The sequence below is a fragment of the Alosa pseudoharengus genome, unplaced genomic scaffold, assembly GCF_046254945.1.
Source record: "Alosa pseudoharengus isolate Yale_2024_CS ecotype anadromous, Long Island Sound unplaced genomic scaffold, YU_APseudo_1.1 YU_APseudo_1.1_scf_23, whole genome shotgun sequence".
NCBI lineage: Eukaryota > Metazoa > Chordata > Actinopteri > Clupeiformes > Clupeidae > Alosa > Alosa pseudoharengus.
The window spans coordinates 3339292-3362528 of NW_027468685.1; the positions used below are offsets into that span (position 1 = coordinate 3339292).

General features: G+C 44.2%; 1 protein-coding gene across 1 annotated transcript; it reads left to right on the plus strand.

The window, feature by feature from the left end:
• Positions 1 to 12611: 12611 nt before the first annotated feature.
• On the plus strand, positions 12612 to 15955 carry LOC143140048 (ADP-ribosylhydrolase ARH1-like). Its single transcript, XM_076300877.1, has 4 exons — positions 12612 to 12692; positions 13180 to 13523; positions 13839 to 14202; positions 15551 to 15955. Exons 2-4 carry the CDS (start codon positions 13205 to 13207, stop codon positions 15951 to 15953), a joined length of 1086 nt encoding a protein of 361 aa, XP_076156992.1. The 5' UTR covers positions 12612 to 12692; positions 13180 to 13204; the 3' UTR covers positions 15954 to 15955.
• The last annotated feature ends 7282 nt before the right edge of the window (positions 15956 to 23237 follow it).

Below are 23237 nucleotides of genomic sequence, written 5' to 3' on the forward strand. Positions count from 1 at the left end.
TAATCTTATGTCAGTGAAATAGTATTTCGCTACTGCCTATACAGTAGGCTGTTTGAAGCAACTGGCTCAACACGTAGCCTACCACACTGAAAGCTAATATTTTGTCACTAGCAACCTACATCTGTCTTCTGTCAAATACCGTTGCATTGTCAGCTCTAAATGAAGAATGAATGAAAACAGGCACAAAACGGGACAAAATAAACATAGGTACAGTTTAAGCTATGTAAACGTCCCACAACTTTGATATTTTACAACATATCCTAAATGGTCGTTACTTGGCATCAGAGGTAATCGCTACCTGTAGCAGTTGTGAGGAGTCGGCAGCAGTAGGTTATGCAGCATTCATATCAGATGAGTGGTAAAAAAGTGCAGTGAATTTCGCTGCTGCCAATTTCGGACATGTATGCTGCAAATTTGCGGGGCATCAGACATGGATATATGTAAAATGCTTTCGTAGAAATCGGCCATGATGATGTGCTGTTTACGTTCGCAAAATCCTATTATCCTGAATCCTATTTAGTGTCAGAAAGTTCAAGTAGTCCAGTGTAGGAAATGGAATTGTCCAGGGGGATTAGGAGTTGTCGTAGGGCAAGTAGTGGGTCGCTAGGCTGCACGGGCCAGGAATCCTGGCAGAGGGACAGCAATATTAATAGTAATATTATAAAATCAGAATACATATGGATATTCAGTGTGAACAGTATACAGATATGTGCTGTGTAGTAATAGGTACATTATAAGAGTAGTAAAAATAAGTATGTACAGTATAAAGAGCAGTAGAATATGGCTATGTATAAGTGTAATTACAGTGCATGTAATACATTTAGCATTTTATGACTATAAATGTAATTACAGTATGTACATGTAATAAAGTTTGAATTTTAGAATCCTTATTAATGCCAACATTTTACATTAATGAATATCTCGGTGTGCTTGTTTTATCAGTGTGAGCGGTGTATGTTGGGTATTTCCACTTGATTTCGCTTACCCCAAGGTTTCAAGTAAGCTCGCAGAAATTCTTGCTTTTAAAGAAGCCCTATGCAAGTCTGGTTATTCCTTCGCTGTTTCTGGGTTTTTGCCTGATTTTGGCTCGCATTTTTCACGACATAGCTCTCCCTGTAGCTTCGGTAGCAAGTGACTGCTACGCTAAACCCCCACTAGCTAGCAAGCTAGCCATCAAGAAACCAAGCTAAACATACAGGGCTCACAATAAAACGGTCGAGCAAACACATTGTTCAAGAGACTATCAAACCACATTACAAAAACGAAGTTCACCCAAGGGTAGGCTACTTACAATTTCAGCAGCAACAAAGTCAAGTCAGAGTCCGTTTTGCGGTCTTCTTAGAAACTACAATCTTACTACATTTTCGAGGCCTTCCGCCGAGTCACATCCGGATTTCTTCGGTCCGGGACCAGAAAGTTGCATATTCGTTTTTTCCGCGGAGAAGCACTAGGGGGAGACGAAGCACCCACCAAACGACCCAAAAAGTGTTGTAGAACAATCAGAACGACTCTCAACCTGCATAATTAAGGTCATTTTTGCTAAAATTGTTGCGTAGGGCCTCTTTAAGACATACCTGTCAACATTTAGCTTTCCAAAAACGGGAGATTTTTTTTCGGGGGGGGGGGGGGGGGGTCAGTGTTTATACCGGATCTGTGTTTGCATATTTAATACGTTTCATACACGTGTTTCAACACTGCATTTCGGTCGTTGCTTTTACCTTACCATTACCTTACGCATGCCAGTTATGTATCCACCAGCTGCCTGCCTGCAGCCTACTTCCAAAACTCCAAAGCTGCTTGCTGTCAGATTTGGTTCCGAGGGCACAAGTTCAGTGTATCAACAACACTCAATAACAGTTTATGTGATGTGTTAATCAATTAACTCAGTTAATCAGTTAAACAATTTCACAACAGTTAGTTCTGGAGTAGGCCATTCAACTAGCCCGCTTGCTTACGACGAGACTCGGCACCCACTTCCTTATTTGGGTTTTGGGTTGCCAGGTTTTAGCCTATGAAATTGAAACTAAGTGATCGTGTATGTGTAGGGTGTATTTCATACACAATCTGGCAACCTGAATGGATCAATGATTTTAAAATGAAGTTTGATGGCCATGCAAATTACGGGAGTTTTCCGGGAGAAATAACAAAACGGGAGGGTGCTGGGAGATGACCTTGAAATACGGGAGAAACCTGGGAAAAACGGGAGTGTTGACAGGTATGCTTTAAGAGGTAACTAGCCCTTCCCCTTAGCCCCTACCCCTTGATCCAAAAGAGAATTCGCCTTATCATGCAGCGGCCATTGTAAACCAAAACAAGGCTACAGGGTACACTAACCATTGGACTGTTGTGTTCTATGCTTTCGCCTGTAGGTGGCAAAAATGTATTAATGATATAGTCACTGTACCCTGCAGCCTCATTTTGGTTTACACAATGGCTGCCATGTAAATAAGGTGAATTGGGATACCCTTCCTCTCACGTGAACACGCAAAACTAAGGGGAAGGGGTAAGACAGAAAATTGGGATTGGGCTTTGACATTACGTTTATGGCCCAGATAAGGGTATGTTTCATGACGTTAATACAGTCGGACAGTTGCGGCTGCTGGAATGAATGTTAGTAGGAGGTACCACATGACACTACTTTGAAATGAAAAAGCTCATCCCACCGAACCCGAAAATCACCATGCCAGACAAATTACTGGCTGCAAAGGGCCTGCCAGACACCCCTCAAATGCGGCCCCAATATACAATATCATACATTTGACCTAGATGAACATGTTAAAATGTTGAGAGTACCACTTCAAACAGTTTCTGAACCAATTGTGCACATCCACAAAGTGCAACCATCATCATGCCAGACAAATGCTATGCTGCTTAAGGTCTACCAGACACCCTTGAAATGCAGTCCCCACATACTATATTGACTCACCTTCAGTACATAATGAAAGAACCACATGACACTAAAAAATGTCAACATTGTCAACATTCACAGAGCACTAGTGCACCATCATTTAGGTTAGTTCAAACATTGGCATTAGACTTACAACTTGTTTAGAGTAATTGATTAAAGGGCTATATGTTATGGCCTGGGAAAGAAAGATTAACTGCAAATGAAGTTCAAAGTTATATTGCATGCGTTACTGTAAATAAGTATAATTATATAGTATAGTTACTGTATTAAAGTATAAGTATAGTGTACGTTCTAGCTATCACCATACAGTTGGGTCTCAAAAAATTTGAATATCATGAAAATGTCTCCCTAATTTATTTCAAAAAGTAAACCTTTCATATATTCTAGACTCATTAGATATGAAGTGAAATATTTAAAGCTATTTTTGTTTTAATCTTGATGGTTACGGTTTACAGCTCATGAAAACCAAAAATTAGTATCTCAAAATGTTAGACTAAAGAGGTTATAATCCAGAAATGTCGACCTTTGGAAAGAAATAAACTAATCTGACTAATTTGACTAATCTAAAATAGTTCATTTATACAATCAATACTTGGGCTGCTTTTGCACAACTTACTGCATCAATGTGGCGTGGTATGGAGGCAAGCCTGTGGCCCTGCTGAGGTGTTATGGAAGCCCAGGCTGCTTTGATAGCGGCCTTAAGGTCGTCTGTATTGTTGAGTCTGGTGTCTCTCATTTTCCTCTTGACAATAAACCATCATATATCTATATCATCTATATATTCAGGTCAGACTAGTTGTCTGGCCGGTCAAGCACAGTAATACCATGTTAAGCAAACCAGTTACTAGCAGTTTTGACACTGTGTTGTGGTTTGTATATACAGTATTTAAGGTTATTGCCATTATTCTGTGTTCAGATTTTTTTTTTTATTTAGTCAATTATATTTGTATTTTTGATAAGGCTTCATGTTATAGTGTAATGTTTATTGACATCATTGTAAGTTGCTTTGGACAAAAGCGTCTGCTAAGAACCATAAGCATGTACACTCTTATAATGAATGTGTTGAAAACAACACAACACAACAACACATTCGTTTTAAGAGTGTAGTGTTTGTGGTTTGCTTGTTTTTTTTCCCATTTCCATTTCCTTGCCCTGAGGTTTTTGTTTTGGCCGGACCCAGTTACAAACGGCAGCCCTTCACACACAGGTGGTGAAGTGTATGTGTGTGTGTGAGAGTGTGAAAGAGAGGTGGTGTGTGTGTGTTTGTTTGTTTCATTTCTTGATAACTAACAGGTACAAACAGGTTACTCTAACATCCTTCTTACCAAGAAACAAAGGGGGCTTTTAAGTCTGTGGTTGAGGAGTGTGAAGTGTGTCTAAGACACATGCCACTGTTTTATAAACTATTAGTGAGATTTAGGAGTCCCCCAAGCGGTAAGATAAAATGCTTTGTCAGTACAGCCACAGATTTAGTTTTTATTTAAAGATTTTACACATCCCTTTACACATCATCCTTTTATTGGTTTGTATCTTCTTACATCTTTCTTTCAGCGTTTCAGACTTGAATGACTATTTTGCATTATTCTATGCATTAGTTTGATTTATCTTACTCTGTTGAGCTGGCAATGAGTCGATGCATGTCATCACTAGTATTGATGTGCCATCTTTATCAAGTAGGTTATGTAACAATTCGCCTTATTCACCCGGCGGCCATTACGAGGCTAAAGGGTACACTTGCCATTACACCTCAGTCCAGCAGATGGTGGTGGTAATGCACTCCGTTTGCAAACTGCCAAAAAAAAGCTCACCGAAAAAGAAGGGTGCACTGGCCTCTTCTTCAGTGAGTTTTTTTTTTAGCAGTTTGCAAACGGAGTGTATTACTATCACCATCTGCTGGACTGAGGTGTAATGGCAAGTGTACTCCTCAGCCTCGTAATAGACCTCTGAAGTTCGCCTACAAAAAAGATCCAAAACGGCCATCTTTGCCCATATAAGGAGATCCGGTTGTTAATTGAAGCTAACTACCTATGGCAAATTGCATTGCAAGTTAGCTCTGGAGTAGCAAAAATCTAAGTGTGCCGCCTTCACTTACCGGAGATAACAGTATCCACTCGAAGGCAGAGGACAAAAGTGTGTTCAGGAAAACGTCTGCATTTCAGACTTTTTCATCCCCACGAGACTTTAACAGGTGCGATTATTCAAAATCCCCATGTTATTTTCCCATAGGAAAAATCGCCAGATACCGGATGTCAAAGATGGCAGCTTTTTTGTAGGCGAACTTCAGAGGTCTATAGACCTCTAAAGTTCGCCTACAAAAAAGCAGCCATCTTTGTCTTCAAGCAGCCATCTTTGCTTCAATTAACAACCGGATCTCCTTATATGGGCAAAGATGGCCATTTTGGTTCTTTTTTGTAGGCGAACTTCAGAGGTCTATGGCCGCAGGGTGAATAAGGCGAATAAACTTGACCTTGAGATGACCTGCAGAGGGCATCTGACCGCTAGGTTAGAGAAGCATGTGACCCTGGAAGGAGAGACAGATGCGGGGTCTTCTCAAACGTCTATTTGCATACGGACTCTCTCCTCGGCCCTCGGCCCTCCAGCTCGTGCCCTGGAAATCGTTCAAAGCCCGACACCATCGAGAACGTCTCATTCATCTAATTGCAACCAGAGGAGGCAAGACCGGGGAGAGAGGAGGGAGGAGAGAGGAGGGAGGCCCGATACGAGAGGAGGGAGGTGGGAGGAGAGAGGAGGGAGGAGGGAGGAGGGAGGCCCGATACGAGAGGAGGGAGGTGGAAGGCCCGATACGAGAGGAGGGAGGAGGAAGGCCCGATACGAGAGGAGGGAGGAGGAAGGCCCGATACGAGAGGAGGGAGGAGGAAGGCCCGATACGAGAGGAGGGAGGAGGAAGGCCCGATACGAGAGGAGAGAGGAGGAAGGTGGAAGGCCCGATACGAGAGGAGGGAGGTGGAAGGCCCGATACGAGAGGAGGGAGGTGGAAGGCCCGATACGAGAGGAGGGAGGTGGAAGGCCCGATACGAGAGGAGGGAGGAGGAAGGGCCGATACGAGAGGAGGGAGGTGGAAGGCCCGATACGAGAGGAGGGAGGAGGAAGGGCCGATACGAGACGAGGGAGGAGGAAGGCCCGATACGAGAGGAGGGAGGAGGAAGGCCCGATACGAGAGGAGGGAGGAGGAAGGCCCGATACGAGACGAGGGAGGTGGAAGGCCCGATACGAGACGAGGGAGGTGGAAGGCCCGATACGAGAGGAGAGAGGAGGGAGGAGGAAGGCCCGATACGAGAGGAGGGAGGAGGGAGGAGGGAGGCCCGATACGAGAGGAGAGAGGAGGGAGGAGGAAGGCCCGATACGAGAGGAGAGAGGAGGGAGGAGGAAGGCCCGATACGAGAGGAGGGAGGAGGAAGGGCCGATACGAGAGGAGGGAGGAGGGAGGAGGAAGGCCCGATACGAGAGGAGGGAGGAGGAAGGCCCGATACGAGAGGTGGGAGGAGGAAGGCCCGATACGAGAGGAGGGAGGAGGAAGGCCCGATACGAGAGGAGGGAGGAGGAAGGCCCGATACGAGAGGAGGGAGGAGGGAGGAGGGAGGAGGAAGGCCCGATACGAGAGGAGGGAGGAGGGAGGAGGAAGGCCCGATACGAGAGGAGGGAGGAGGGAGGAGGAAGGCCCGATACGATACGAGAGGAGGGAGGAGGAAGGCCCGATACGAGACGAGGGAGGTGGGAGGAGGGAGGCCCGATACGAGAGGAGGGAGGTGGGAGGAGAGAGGAGGGAGGAGGGAGGAGGAAGGCCCGATACGAGAGGAGGGAGGTGGGAGGAGGGAGGAGGGAGGAGGGAGGAGGAAGGCCCGATACGAGAGGAGGGAGGTGGGAGGAGGGAGGAGGGAGGAGGGAGGAGGAAGGGCCGATACGAGAGGAGGGAGGTGGGAGGAGGGAGGTGGGAGGAGGGAGGAGGGAGGTGGGAGGAGGGAGGAGGGAGGAGGGAGGAGGAAGGGCCGATACGAGAGGAGGGAGGAGGGAGGAGGGAGGAGGAAGGGCCGATACGAGAGGAGGGAGGTGGGAGGAGGGAGGTGGGAGGAGGGAGGAGGGAGGAGGAAGGGCCGATACGAGAGGAGGGAGGAGGGAGGAGGAAGGGCCGATACGAGAGGAGGGAGGAGGGAGGAGGGAGGTGGGAGGAGGGAGGAGGGAGGGCCGATACGAGAGGAAACACAAGAGTATCCTACGTGGAAGCAGTTTCAGTCGGAATTGTGTGATCATTGGTGAAGGCAGTCGGAATTGTGTGATCATTGGTGAAGGCAGTCGGAATTGTGTGATCATTGGTGAAGGCTGCCGAGGTAAAAAGTTCCCTCCCACGTCTGTCAACTTTCGGTTTCAAAAAAGTTTGTAGGGATTTATTTGCGTCAATAAACTAGTAGATCGACCAAAAAAGGACCTTATGCTGGAATTATCATGAACTACCATGCAAACATTTTTTTTTAAAGTTCATGCCTTTAAAAAAAGAACATACAAACATTAAACATGCGCACACACACACACACACACAAGAACTATCAAACATTGCCTCATTATCAGGGTCAATGGGAACATGGACATGGGCATGTGAACATGGACTCTTCCCCCAAAGTGGGAAGAGTCCATGTTCATATGACATTTTTAGGTGTGTGTGTGTGTGTGTGTCCACATGACATGGAAAAGGTGGGGCACACACACACACCCAGAAACTTCACTCCCACTAAAATCTCACTTAGTGTACTAGACTTTATTGAACCTGCAGGAGATCTACACCCATCACAGCACACACACACACACACACACACACACACCCATCACAGCACACCACAGTGCTCATGGGATAGTTGCTGGAACTCTGCACGGAGCACAGAGCCTGTGTGTGTATGTGTGTGTGTGTCTGTGTGTGTGTGTGTACGTGTGTGTGTGTGTCTGTGTGTGTGTGTGTGTGTGTGTGTGTGTGTGTCTGTGTGTGTGTGTGTGTGTGTGTGAGAAGGGGGTGGGGAGGATGTGCAGTCAGGCATCATCCCTAAAAAGAGCTTCATTCCACAGCCTTGACTCACCATGGTCATGAATCCTCACAGACAACCGGACACACACACACACACAAACACACACACACACACACACACTTACACTTAGTAATTTATTCATGCACACGCATACACACACACAGACACACACGCACAAACACACATGCACACTCACTCAGTAATTTATTCATGCACACACACACACACACACACACACACACACACACACTGTTGTGTTGTGCTCTGTTTCTGTTTGTTCCGTTCTGTGGTCTGATTTGTTTCGGACGGTCCTGTGGGCGACTACTGACCTGCAGTGTGATTGGGGCTCTGCTCTGTAAAAGGGCCTTGCTGCATCACTCTGGGGGAACGTGCACACACACACAGGCACACACACCCATGCACGCACACACACACACATGCACACACGAACACACACACATGCACACACACACACACACATGCACACACGCACACACACATGCACACACGAACACACGCACACATGCACACACACACACACATGCACACACGAACACACGCACACACACACACAGACACATACACACGGCCTTGCTACCTCACGCTGGGGGAACGCACACTTTGGACATTTTTGGGTATGTTGCTGTTGCCACGTGACATGCTGCTCCCCTGCTCAACACAAGCCACATGCTCCAGCCTGCCCTCAGCGTCACTCTCCATCTCTCCTGCTCTCTCTCCATCTCTCCTGCTCTCTCCATCTCTCCTGCTCTCTCCATCTCCTACTCTCTCTCCATCTCCTACTCTCTCTCCATCTCCTGCTCTCTCCATCTGCTACTCTCTCTCCATCTCTCCTGCTCTCTCTCCATCTCTCCTGCTCTCTCCATCTCTCCTGCTCTCTCCATCTCTCCTGCTCTCTCCATCTCTCCATCTCCTACTCTCTCTCCATCTCTCCTGCTCTCTCTCCATCTCTCCTGCTCTCTCCATCTCTCCTGCTCTCTCTCCATCTCTCCTGCTCTCTCTCCATCTCTCCTGCTCTCTCCATCTCCTACTCTCTCTCCATCTCCTACTCTCTCTCCATCTCCTGCTCTCTCCATCTGCTACTCTCTCTCCATCTCTCCTGCTCTCTCCATCTCTCCTGCTCTCTCCATCTCTCCATCTCTCCATCTCCTACTCTCTCTCCATCTCTCCTGCTCTCTCTCCATCTCTCCTGCTCTCTCCATCTCTCCTGCTCTCTCTCCATCTCTCCTGCTCTCTCTCCATCTCTCCTGCTCTCTCCATCTCTCCTGCTCTCTCCATCTCTCCATCTCTCCTGCTCTCTCCATCTCCTACTCTCTCTCCATCTCTCCTGCTCTCTCTCCATCTCTCCTGCTCTCTCCATCTCTCCATCTCTCCTGCTCTCTCCATCTCCTACTCTCTCTCCATCTCTCCTGCTCTCTCTCCATCTCTCCTGCTCTCTCCATCTCTCCATCTCTCCTGCTCTCTCCATCTCCTACTCTCTCTCCATCTCTCCTGCTCTCTCTCTCCATCTCTCCATCTCTCCATCTCTCCATCTCTCCTGCTCTCTCCATCTCTCCATCTCTCCTGCTCTCTCCATCTCTCCTGCTCTTAATAGGTTTATTCCACTGTATCAAAGAGTAACAAGGTTGTAGCAGCACAGCTGTTACATGTACACTGAAGACAATGAGGCCTTGACTGGAGCTAATAATGGTTTGTATATCAAATCTATCATGACCAGATTTACCCCATCCAGCAGGTCTCAGGTCAGCTCTTTGCCTCTGATGAAAATTTAGGCAAATTGGCAAAGTTTTGTAAAAGCACTCAGTATTACAATGTAACAACTATAGGTACCCACAAATACATAATGCAAGTACAATGATAGTACCTGATAGTACATGTTGTTACACAGGTTGTACCACTGTACCTAATTAGGTAGGTACATTGTAACAGCGACACATGAAAATAAAGTTTTACTGCCTTTTCCTTTAAAGCCACTACACAGTGGAATGCAATAGACCTCTGAAATTCGCCTACAAAAAAGAACCAAAACGGCCATCTTTGCCTATATAAGGACATCGATGCCTATGTTAATTGAAGCTAACTACAGTACCTATGGCAAGTTGCATTGCAAGTTAGCTCTGAGGTAGCAATAATCTAAGTGGGCCTCCTTCACGTACCGAAGATCACAGTATCCACTCGAAGGCAGAGGACAAAAGTGTGTTCAGGAAAACGTCTGCATTTCAGACTTTTTCATCCCCGCGAGAGTTTAAAAGATGCGATAATTCAAAATCCCCATGTTATTTTCCCATAGAAAAAATCGCCAGATACCGGATGTCAAAGATGGCTGCTTTTTTGTAGGCGAACTTCAGAGGTCTATAACAGATGACATAAAGAGCTGGAGTTCCATTAAGAGTTTTACATTTTTCTGAAAACCACTCAAATCTGCAACCACTGACACGGTGCTGACAAAGTGTGTTTGTGTGTGTGTGTGTGTGTGTGTGTAGTGGGGGGGGGGGGGGGGGGGTTGTTTGTATGTTTTTTATTGTGCCCTGCCAGGGGACTGCAGATGTAAATTTACATTGGCTGGTACAATGCATCAAAGGACAACAATTATGTTTAAAATTGTACTTGGTCCCTAATAAATAAAACAAATAATAATAATAATTGGCCTGACTTTTTTTTTTGTTTGACGGAAACTGAATATGTGGTTCCAGACTAGTATCTCCCTGAAAGAGGAAAGATGGGTGTGGCCAGGCTAGTATATAGCACCACCTGGTAAAATATGCATGTTAGCATTGATACTGCATGATAGCATTACACAATATTCTGAAAATGAATGGTTTAGCATAATCCTAAACACTACTTGAAATGTGTTGCAGTGGACATCAGAAACAAGGCAATTTCTTGCCATTAGTATGAGGTTAAATATTGATGCAAACTCTGGTTTATTATGGTTCCTTATAGTCAATCATGGAAGAAAACTCGCACACCATTGTTTGCCGTTGAAAAATAAATAAACAAAGTGTTTAATCCATCAACCAATGTGCTACCAAGTGAGGTGACAAACGTTTCGGTCCTCAGACCTTCATCAGTGCAAAGAAAGTTGTTGTTCCTTATGGCATCACCATCTATATAATGTTCCTTATGGCATCACCATCTACATAATGTAAGAAGACCATTTGGCAACATGTATGTGGAATTCATATGGCATATTCTAATGTGCAGGAGTGGACAGCGTTTGACGGAAAACTTTGGTGGTTAAGTTTAGGGTGATTTCTGATGTTCAAATTGGTTCTGGGCATGTTGTTGGGAGGTTGTTGCTTGGAATGAGGTATAGCAAAGATATAACCTTTGCCAAATGGGGTCAGTCATTTGCGCTCTAAGAATTTATTTGAGCTCTCTCTAACAATTTTACCTTTACTTACAACACTGACTATGTCTGTTAAGAATATGTGATCACTCAACTTTTTTCACATTGTTTTTAGTATGATGTTACAGAATGGCCTGATGTGGTCACACTGTCTGTCCATAGTATACTTCTGCTAATATCAGTCGTGGAAGTGGTTAAGATTTTGAAAGAAACACCCATTTGTGGATAAAAATGACTGAAAGGTGCATTTTGTGCCAATACATTGTTTTTTTACTGTTCTTTTGTCCAGTTGTCAAGGTGCTCCTACGTCTAGCCATTAATAATAACATATAATGTTGGAACATTATGACATATTTTGGGGTACACAGGCCTGTGTGTGGAAAATGACACCCGCACACCCATGAACAATAACAGGATTTGAATCTGTAAATAATTTTAGACGTGCCTATCTTACAATAACTAGCTAGTTACGGAAAGTAAACTTCCAACTCCCAACATTTCGCATCACAACTGAAAGTATTGGGGCGTTGGAAACACAGTGGTTAAAGCTACATTGCAATTTTTTGGGTTTATTCTTTATTTTTTTTCATTCATCTGTAATTACTTCCACCAACAAATCAAAGTATTCTCGTAAGCATAGAATCTGCCATTTAGAATACATAGGACTGAGTCGCACATGACGGCAGCCATGTTTCGGCCTCCATCTTTAGAATACAGTAGCCAAGGAGGGACATACCTGAAATTCTAGCTCTGCCTTTCGCGGAGTCTCTTGCAATATACCAGCTCACCGCTAGATGGGAGAAGAAATTACACAATTGGAATATATTGAGTGTGATAATGGTAACCTTGATTCTGATGAATGCTTATTTCACACAATTTTCACACAAGTCCAGGTCAAGTAAGTAAATAAATAAACAACATAAATTTTAATTTGTTGATTGATTTCTAGTCAGGTACTGTTTGTGACTGAGGTTTTCAGGACATATATATAGACTAATTTGCCATGTAATAGCCTAATGAATGTGTGTTGTGTGTGTGTGTGTGATTTCTAGTCATTGATATGTGTGTGTGTGTGTGTGTGTGTGTGTGTGTGTGTGTGCGCTCTAGCACCACTACACGATCCCACTTCTGCTCCCCTTATGTTGGTCTGGGTGTGTTTATCACTTTCTTGGAGTAGAGGAGGCATGTTAATGAGATGACGTAGGATACTTGTGTGGACTTTGGTCCAGGAAATGTAATTGTTGGAATTTTCCTACTTCAGAAGGTCTGTCCGTCTCTCTGTGTGTGTGTATGCGTGTATGTCTGTACATATTGTAATTAAAAAAAAGTATTGGGGTGATTTACTGCAAATTTTCAAAGGAGAAGAGCTTTGGTGTTCTAAACGGTGAGAACAAGACGTTAATTTTCTTAACAGCACAGGACATGAATTATTAATGAGTTGAGAAGTAATAGCCTAATTTAAATATCTATTAAAAATGTCATGTAATGTGTAACATTTTACACATTTTTAGGAAAATTATTACTTTAAACAACAGTTAAACTTTTTTTAGTAAATCAGATTACTTCTATGTTTGTGTGTGATCCCATACCTGAGCATTGCAATGATCCACCCAGGGTTGTATGTATAGTGTGTTACACACCATAGCGAGCAGAGCCTGGAATCTGGTTTGACTTTGTTTCACATTGCAAGCGATCTGCAGCTGCTTGACTGCTCTTGTTTACTTGGTTGTTCTCATAAAATGGCAACACCATTAGACAGTTTGAATCAATAGTCAGGGGTTACTGTTTGAAAGCGTACAGTATGTGCAGTATGTGATACTGCCACAGATACTGCCTAAATTACTCACTACTGAATGTCTCTCCTTAAACAGATCATTTTCGAGAGGCAAGCTGAACATGGCTAAGGCACCCACTCTCAAAAAGAGGTACCAAGCCTGCATGATCCTGAGTGGAGCTGGTGATGCACTGGGGTTCAACCACGGCAACTGGGAGTTTGAGTCAAATGGTGAAACAATCCATAAGCAGGTATCAGCGATAGGGGGCTTGGAGAACCTGGATGTTAAGGAGTTTCCGATTAGTGATGACACTGTCATGCACCTTGCAACAGCTGAAGCCTTAGTGGAGACTGGAAAAGACGCATCATTAAAAGACTTGTATGGCACCTTGGTCAAAAAGTACATACAGTGTATGGATGATATGGATGGCAGGGCCCCAGGTAAGAATATATATTTAAAGAATGATGTTAAGCCCTTTTTCTGATTTAATCTCAACTGGGAAAGATCAGAATGAAACCTGTAGATGTAGACTAGGTGCTGCACTTGAAATCACTGGGAAATGACAATGACACCAAGCTGCTTCTTGCTTTATGAGTTTTACCAATTTGTTGAAGGTTTTTTATACAAACATATTATTTGACCTCCCACTGGTACGATTTATACCTCAGTCATGGCCAATTATTCTACAGTGTGTTACTTTAACATCCTCACTGTAGTAAAACCATTAGGCTACCTCTACTCTCTCACATCTCCAGGTACCACATGCATTGGTGGCACTGTCCAATTAGCAGCAAACCAGACGGGAGACTGGAGGATCCCTTTCAACAAAGTTGGTGGGGGCTGTGGTGCTGCCATGAGGGCCATGTGTGTTGGTCTGCGCTTCCCCGGGCCTGAGCAGGAGCGCCTCCTGGTGGCCGTGAGTGTGGAGAGCGGCCGCATGACCCACCACCACCCCACGGGCTACCTGGGGGCGCTGGCCGCTGCGCTGTTCACAGCCTACGCGGTGAGGGGCACACCACGGGTAGAGGCCTGGGGCCAGGGTCTGATGAAGGTGCTGGAGAAGGCCAAGGAGTATGTGCAGCAGGAGGGGTATTGTGTTGAAGAAAACCTGAAACATTGGTGAGAATTCAGCCTGAAAAGGGAAATTAATGAGATTGTATATTTTTATATATTTGAAGGTGCCATGTGGAGTTTAGTTCATAACAGTTTAAAATGACCTAGAGGCAGCCCTCATTTTCAATGTAGCCGAGATACAAACATCAGAGACGTCGTTAGGCTAATTTTGGGGGGGTTAAAGCCACCCTAAGATGATCAAAAGCCCCCTAAAAAATTTGTAATATTATGCGTCCAAATTCACATCTATTTACCTCTGAACTGCTCTCGGTATCTCACATAAATCACACAGATGTCAAATGAAAGACTGGAACCGGTGCTTTTGAATGATATTAGCGGCTAGGTGCTGCTGACACATGGTTAGCAAGAAAATTAACAGACATAGGCTACATGAAATTTCATAAAATGTCCATTCTCCATACTGCGCTTCGTCCATCTCCACTCTTGGTGGTATATCTTTTGGGCAAACGAGATGTAGCTTAATTCACAAATGACAAAGCCATGAGAAAGGTGATTTTCTTATGTTTCAACAACGACGAAACCGAGTTTGCCATCATTGTGAGACGTTCCCAAATTTGTCGCTAATCACAAAAAAGGTTTTCTATCGCTGGGGATGGCCAAACGTCGCTAAATAGGTAACACTGACAGTAAGGGAGACCTAGTTTAGAGCTTCAGATCCCCGCTCCAAGATGGCGGCGGTGTTGACGCAAGCTGAGAAGCAGAAGGCGACATCTAGTCAGTATATATATCTATGTAGGAGGGAGAGCAAACACAATGGACGCCACAGGAACGACTCAATCATTTAAAAGTGTTCTCTTCTCAGGCAATACGGTCAGCGTTCAGGAGGGTTACAGGGTGAGGTACAGGAGGGTTACTAAACTCGGCGAGGGGTGAACGATTTCAGCGTTCAGCGTTCGTGGCTCATAGCGTTCGAGGCTCGTAGCGTTCGTGGCTCATAGAGCCAATGCAGCAACACTCCCAACTGGCCTCCAAAAGATCCGTGTCCGCGGCTTAGCCGCTGTGGGCGACACGTCTTGTCCCCGTCCAGGCCTCTTCTTGCACTGAACCCATGCACCAATCACCCCCACCACATGTCCCGCTACACACCTGTAAGACCAGAGATTGTCTAATAAGGTAAGACATTATAAACAATCTCCCGGCTAGGGAGCGGCCATCTTGGTGTTCCCCCAAAAGTGTCCCCCACATAAGCTCAGTGTCAACCCCATACTTAATTCCCCCCACACTGTTCTTTCCCCATTTAGTCACCCTGTGACAGTTGTACTGTTATACTAAATAATATATGCATTATTATTAATTGTAAGATCTTACCCTTGCATTTTTAATTTTGTATTAGGGACTACTTTGGGGACAGCTGGAGAAAATACCTTCAGCGTAGAGGAATCCTTGAAGGGACCGGCGAACCCCAGTTCCCAGATGACTATGGAGTGATGGCGAGGGAGGATTTCTACAGGTCAGTCAGCTTCGATGGAACAGGCGGTGCCAGCGGACACGACGCACCCATGATCGCCTACGACGCACTGCTGCGAGCTGGGGACTCGTGGACGGAGCTGGCCAATCACGGCTTCTTCCACGGAGGCGATAGTGACTCCACTGCTGCCATTGCTGCTGCCTGGTGGGGTGCCCTCTACGGGTTTCACAACGTGCCCCCCAAAAACTACCAAAAGCTCGAGTACTGCAGCCGCCTATCTAACGTGGCAGATAAGCTTTACAAGCTGAGGGGTTTGCCACTCTCATAATGGCAGGATTCTGGATTGTGCTTTAAGACAGTGGTGCCCAAACTTTTTCTTGAGAGCGCCAGCTCACTATGCCTGGCTCTAAGAGAGGGCCAGAGACTCGGTGTATGTCAGTAAATATTTTTTATTGTGATATAAACATTGCGATAATAAAAAGTTGCCTGGGAACTTCCACAACAGTGTGCAGGTCTCTATGCTTCTTTAAACTGCTGACACCTTAGACCTAGCACCTGGTATAATTTACCTTGGATGTTCATACCCTTCCTTTTGAAACCTATTAACAATTAATTGATAAATGTTTAGAATACTTTGAGCACAGATGCAGTCAGCATAGACCTATCTTACATTGTTTGCAGGTAGGCCTACATTTCATTCCGTTTTCAATGGCAAACTTGAAACAGCGCCAAATCAACCACCAGTGGACAAAGGTATGTATTACATGTGTACTCTCGTCCAGAGACCTTTGTAACGCCAACACGGCAGTCATCTACATATTCATCTACATATTACAATATGGCCGCCGAGTCATCTACATATTCATCTACATATTACAATATAACCGCAGAGTCATCTACATATTCATCTACATATTACAACATGACCGCCGAGTCATCTACATATTCATCTACATATATATGGCCGCCGAGTGGAGGGACTTGCCTAAAAGGACTTTGGTTATAGTTTGATGGTGTCGTACTCCTGTGTGGAACGGATGCTATATACCTCGAAGGGACAACGAGGGGAGAAAATGCATTAGCCTAGACTACTGTGCTGTGGACATCAAGGGGAGAAAATGCATTAGCCTAGACTACTGTGCTATGACATCCCTGATAGCATGCTACCTTGTAGTACCCTGCTCAAGGTCTCCTCCAACATTGTGGTAAAGTTTGCCTGAAATTAGATATTCACCTGATATTGAAAACATAGCTAGACCTCTCTTGAATATCAAGTGAATGTCTAAATTAAGGCTAACTCTACCGCGGTTCATTTTCATTTTTTTTTTTTTATTATGAAAAAACCTTGGTACATTAACACAAAATAAGTATCAAAATACCACCTACCACCTACCATATAAATGTCATCTTACCAAAGACTGAGCAATGTATGCAAATAACATTATGAGACGCTAGGGAAAGGTATTGTAACGTCTCACAAAATGTCATTGATTAATTATCTTGTTTATTGGCCAAGCACAAGCAACCATTTACTGCAGTGTTCACCAACCTTTTTGAGCCCAAGATCCCTGACCTTGGCCCTTAACAAACGCAAGATCTACCTTGCAGCGTCACAAGAGAACCACAGCCCAAATAGTTCCAATGTAAGGCCTTTTATGTAGGCAAATGTGTCAGGTCAAAAATATCACATCCTCCACCCCCTTGTGAATCCATGCCTCTGTACCTTTTAGTCTGGATTACAAGGATATATATATCCCGACCCGTCATAAAGTAAATGGTCTTGAAATGTTGGTAAGAACCAGTGCCGCTGCTGGCTATTTTGGTGCCCAAAGCAGAACTGCTTTGTGGTGCCCCCCCCCCCATTAATTAAGTCATTTTATTTTAATATGTTGATTTCTTAAGAAATACTACAATTTTAATGTAGTTTAACTTTGCGCAGCGAAGCGGCGGTCATATAGGTTTAGTCAGATTTTTTTTTTTTTTTTTTTTTTTCTTTTTCGCATGTCCAAATTTCCGTCAATGAGTCCCGGGACACTGAAAGACCGGGGTAGACGAAACTTGGTGGGCATGTAACCCCACATGGATAGCATGGAACCATCGTTTTTCGTTTTGATCTGTAGCCCCCCCGCTGGACTGGACCCCCCGAAAGGAGGGTATGGCAGACACAGTTTTCTGTGAATATCTCGAAAACCGTAGGGTTTAGTAGGACCATTTTTGTTTTGTATGTTGATCTCAAGGGGCCATGTCAACCCATTCCATAACCACTCATTTCATGTATAGCGCCACCTAGTTAAACACAAAAAAGTAAAAATGAGGTGTTGTAATCCCAGGTATCTGTGACCTAACATAGTCAAAACTGCACGAAATTGGAAGTGTAGGATCATTATGACACCCTCTGTATGCACGCCAAATTTTGTGGAATTCCGTTCATGGGGGGCCACACAATAAATTAATTTATGTTACTATACACCAACTGGCCTGTAGGTGGCCATAGACAGTTTTCTGTGAATATCTCGAGAACCGTAGGGCCTAGGAGGTCCACCTTTTTTTATGTATGTTGGTCTTAAGGGGGCACGTCAACCCATCCCATTACCACTTATTTCATGTATAGCGCCACCTAGTTAAAAATTAAAAAGCAAAAAATTAGGTGTTTTCATCACAATATCTCTGGCTGACAAGGTCAAAACTGCACGAAATTAAAAGTGTAGGATCATTATGACACCCTCCGAATGCATGCCAAGTTTTGTGTACTTTTCGTTCATGGGGGGCCTTACAATAAAATAATTTATGTGTACATTTAATGACGTACACCAACAAGGATTCCCGGGACACTGAAAGACCGGGGTACACAAAACTTGGTGGGCATGTACCCCCACATGGATAGCATGGAACCGTCATTTTTCGTTTTGATCTGTAGCCCCCCCGCTGGACTGGACCCCCCGACAGGAGGGTAGGGCAGACACAGTTCTCTGTGAATATCTTGAGAACTGTAGGGCCTAGGATGACCATTTTTTTCCGTATGTTTGCCTCCAGGGGTCATGTTAACCCATTTCATGTGCACACATGTGCACAAACAGATACACACACACACACATACATTCACAGTAATCATACGTATGACACATACTCACACAGTAGACATATGTACGCTTGCATGCACATACGCAGGCACACACACACACACATATCCACACACACACACACACTCACACACACACACACCCACACACATAACATAAACATAACACAAACAATCAAGAATTTCTCAGAATTATGAACAGGCAAGATGGAGGTGGGGTTGTATAAAATGAATTTTACATGTGAAATCTATGAACTAATCATGTTTTGGTACTTGTTGTCTAGCAGATACCAAGAATTGAGTGTGGATAATGCAATTTAGTGAGACAGTTAGAATCATATAGGCCTTTCAGCGTGATTTCTTTTTGTGGAAAAAATGTGCTGGACTGGGCGGCGGTCATATTTTGTACCGCTCTGCGGTACATTTAGTCTATAAATGGTGCACTGTCACTTCAAGTGCATTGTTTCTACACAACTCTCATAATTATCTTTTGCCAGCTCCATGGCATATAATGACATGATGCTAGCTAGATATTTTCTGTTTGCAATTAAAAGTGATATATGAGCCTGGTAGCCACCTAGCTATCTGAGTGGAATGTGTGTCATTTGGCATACTGTATAGTGACCTGTTCCAAGACATCGAAGACATAACATACATGTCGTATGTACATTTAAGTAATTAACTGGGTTTAAATAGGTTTATTCCACTATATCAAAGAGTAACAAGGTTGTAGCAGCACAGCTGTTACATGTACATTTAAGACAGTGAGGCCTTGACTGGAGCTAAGAATGGTTTGTATACCAAATCTATCATGACCAGATTTACCCCATCCAGCAGGTCTCAGGTCAGCTCTTTGCCTCTGATGAAAATTTAGGCAAATTGGCAAAGTTTTGTAAAAGCACTCAGTATTACAATGTAACAACTATATGTAGGTACCCACAAATACATAATGCAAGTACAATGATAATACCTGATAGTACATGTTGTTACACAGGTTGTACCACTGTACCTAATTAGGTAGGTACACTGTAACAGTGACACATAAAAATAAAGTGTTACCGAAAAAATATATAACAAAAATATATGATATATTCAATTATAGTTTCACATCAAATCTATAAAGCTTATACAATATGTGGAAATAAATTATGCACACGGTACAATTTGCTGCTTTGCATCTTTTCACTGTCTAGACACGCTCCATTCATTTGGAATGCGGAAAAAATATAAGTGTTTTTTATTGCCATTATTGGCAGCAAGTGTCAAAACACACACATTAGGCTCAGATGAAACGCCCTCTAAATACACATCCTCTCTCTCTCTCTCTCTCGCTCTCTCTCTCTTTCACACACACGTACACACACAAACACACACTCACACACGCACTCTCTCTCACACACACACACACACACACACACACACACACACACACATGACCAGGGTTAAGTACCCTACAGGGAGAGTAAAGCAATGTAGAGGATAGATGAATGCAAAAGATACAGAAGCAGATAGCACAGGACACACTCACACACACACACACACACACACACACACTCTCGCACACACAGCACATACGGGTACACAAACAGAAAGCAGAGGACACACACACAAACAGATAGCACAGGACACTCTCTCACACACAAACACATACAGTACACACACAGTACACAAACACACATACAGTGACACAGGACAGACACACAGTACACACACACACACATACAGTACATACACAAACAGATAGCACAGGACACACATACACTCACACAGACACACACACAGCACATACAGAACGTACACAAACAGATAGCACAGGACACACACACGCTCACACAGACACACACACAGCACATACAGAACGTAAACAAACAGATAGCACAGGACACACACACGCTCACACAGACACACACACACAAACACACAGCACATACAGAACGTACACAAACAGATAGCACAGGACACACATACACACACACACAGAGTAAAGAGTTGTGTACAGTGTACAATGATGTTGTATTGCTGCTACTGACACATTTACAGAGATGCTTCACTTTTGAGTTTCGGACCAAGGGGGACAGGTGCTGTGTTTCACAGTAAACACACACACACACACACACACACACACACACACATACACACACACACACACACACACACACGGGACACACATAACTGAGCCCAGAAAGCATTGTTGTTTAGGCCAGAGCACAGGTGCATCCTGGGTAGGCTCCCAGCATACTCTGCGGCTGGCTGTTTTGGTGGAGCTGGAAAATAAGTGGGCATGGCTGGGATGGGGCACTCTGTAATTTGTCCCTTGGTGGATGCCGTAGTATGATTATGGCATTAGAGTAGATGGATGGGTGCACAGCACAGCAGAAGAACTCAGAGCCCAAGAGTCTTTCCCTGCTGTTCAGCCTGCACACTTTTCCCTGTGTGTGTGTGTGTGTGTGTGTGTGTGTGTGTGTGTGTAAACACACACAGGGAAAAGTGTGCAGGCTGAACAGCAGGGTATACACACACACACACACACACATATACATACACACACACACACACATATACACACACACATATACACACACAAACACACACACACATATACACACATACAAACACACACCCTTGCATGTATGTTTAGTTTGTTTAGTTTCCGGACACACCCACACACACACACACACACACTGTGGGGTCAGTAGGATGTTGTTTGGAGAGATGAGGGCCTGTGGCCGGTTGCACAAAGCACCTTAAGTTAAGTTTTTCCCTTAAAATCTGATTTAAGGGTCCCTTAAAATAAAAACGGTTGCACAAACACCCTTAAGTTTTCTCCTTAAGGGTTCCTTAACATTTTCCCTTAGTATTTAAGGGTTTGTCCTTATCTTGTAAGAAATCCCTTAAACTGTTGCACAAAAGACCTTAGTAGTCTAACTAAGGGGAAAACCCTAAGGGACATCTGACTCTACCTTAACCATATTATTAACTGAATTGATGCTGATAAATTAAGTTTATTAACTACTTTTGACCATTCAAAATAAAACCTCTCTGTTAATATGCTTGTCAAATAGAGAAACATGCCGTATTGTTATTGTTTGGTTTACGTAGGCTAACGTTAACAATTCATGTGGATGTCTTGTTAGCCTATGAGCTTCGGTTCGGTTCGCTAGGCAAAACGTTGGTGCACTGATGACAGTCAGGATCATTTCTAACTTGCCAACTAGTATTGTTCAGTTCATGTTTTACATGAACATGTTTTACTTGCTACCTGGATAATTTCCGCTAATATTATTAAGGTAAGATGAATGATAAGATATAAGCACTGTGTTCGGTGGGTTAACTAACAGCATCGCGGCAAAGGCAGTTAGCTGTAGGCTACAGCTGTTGAACAATCTCCGTGGAAACTATAGAATTTTCATGCCGGAAAATCCCTTTCAGCGCAGTAAATCCCTTGACGTTTCTCCTTAACTAAGGAAACATTTTAAGGTGTTCTGTGCACCACCCTTAAGTAAATCCCTTACCTGAGGAGAAATTAAGTCTTAAGGGTCATACTTAAGGGAAAAAACTTAAGGTGCTTTGTGCAACCGGCCACTGGTGAAGTAGCAGCGACTCTAAGTGGGCTCGTTTAATTCTTTGTTATACACACATACACATACACACACACTTACACACACCCACTCTCACACAAATACACACACGAACGCACGCACACACACCCACACACATGCACAAACACGTACACATACACACACATGCACACACACACACACTCTTCTCCTGGGGTGTCTGCAGTGCGCAGCAGTGTGTTGTTTGGAGAGAGCCCGCCTGTTGAGTGGGATGGTTCAGTTCCACGTCTGTAGCAATGAAAATAAACAGCAGGTAGAGGCTCTTTCCCTCCCAACCCCCCAGAGCACCAGCCAAACCATAACCCCAACCCTAGCTATTGGCCCTGCAGTACCATAACCCCAACCCTAGCTACTGGCCCTGTACGAATCACATTCATTCTGTCATAGTCCTGTAGGAATCACATTCATGCTGTCATAGTCCTGTAGGTATCACATTCATGCTGTCATCATAGCTACTGGCCCTGTACGAATCACATTCATGCTGTCATAGCTACTGGTCCTGTAGGAATCACATTCATGCTGTCATAGTCCTGTAGGAATCACATTCATGCTGTCATCATAGCTACTGGCCCTGTACGAATCACATTCATGCTGTCATCATAGCTACTGGCCCTGTACGAATCGCATTCGTGCTGTCATAGTCCTGTAGGAATCACATTCATGCTGTCATCATAGCTACTGGCCCTGTACGAATCACATTCATGCTGTCATAGTCCTGTAGGAATCACATTCATGCTGTCATAGTCCTGAAGGAATCACATTCATGCTGTCATCATAGCTACTGGCCCTGTACGAATCGCATTCGTGCTGTCATAGTCCTGTACGAATCACATTCATGCTGTCATAGTCCTGTACGAATCACATTCATGCGGTCATAGCTACTGGTCCTGTAGGAATCACATTCATGCTGTCATAG

Excerpts from the sequence above, each read along its gene's own strand:
- LOC143140048 (XM_076300877.1), top strand. The coding sequence starts at position 13,205 with ATGGCTAAGGCACCCACTCTCAAAAAGAGGTACCAAGCCTGCATGATC. Across the intron at positions 13,524-13,838 it reads TATGGATGGCAGGGCCCCAG|GTACCACATGCATTGGTGGC; the intron begins GTAAGAATATAT and ends TCACATCTCCAG. Across the intron at positions 14,203-15,550 it reads GAAGAAAACCTGAAACATTG|GGACTACTTTGGGGACAGCT; the intron begins GTGAGAATTCAG and ends ATTTTGTATTAG.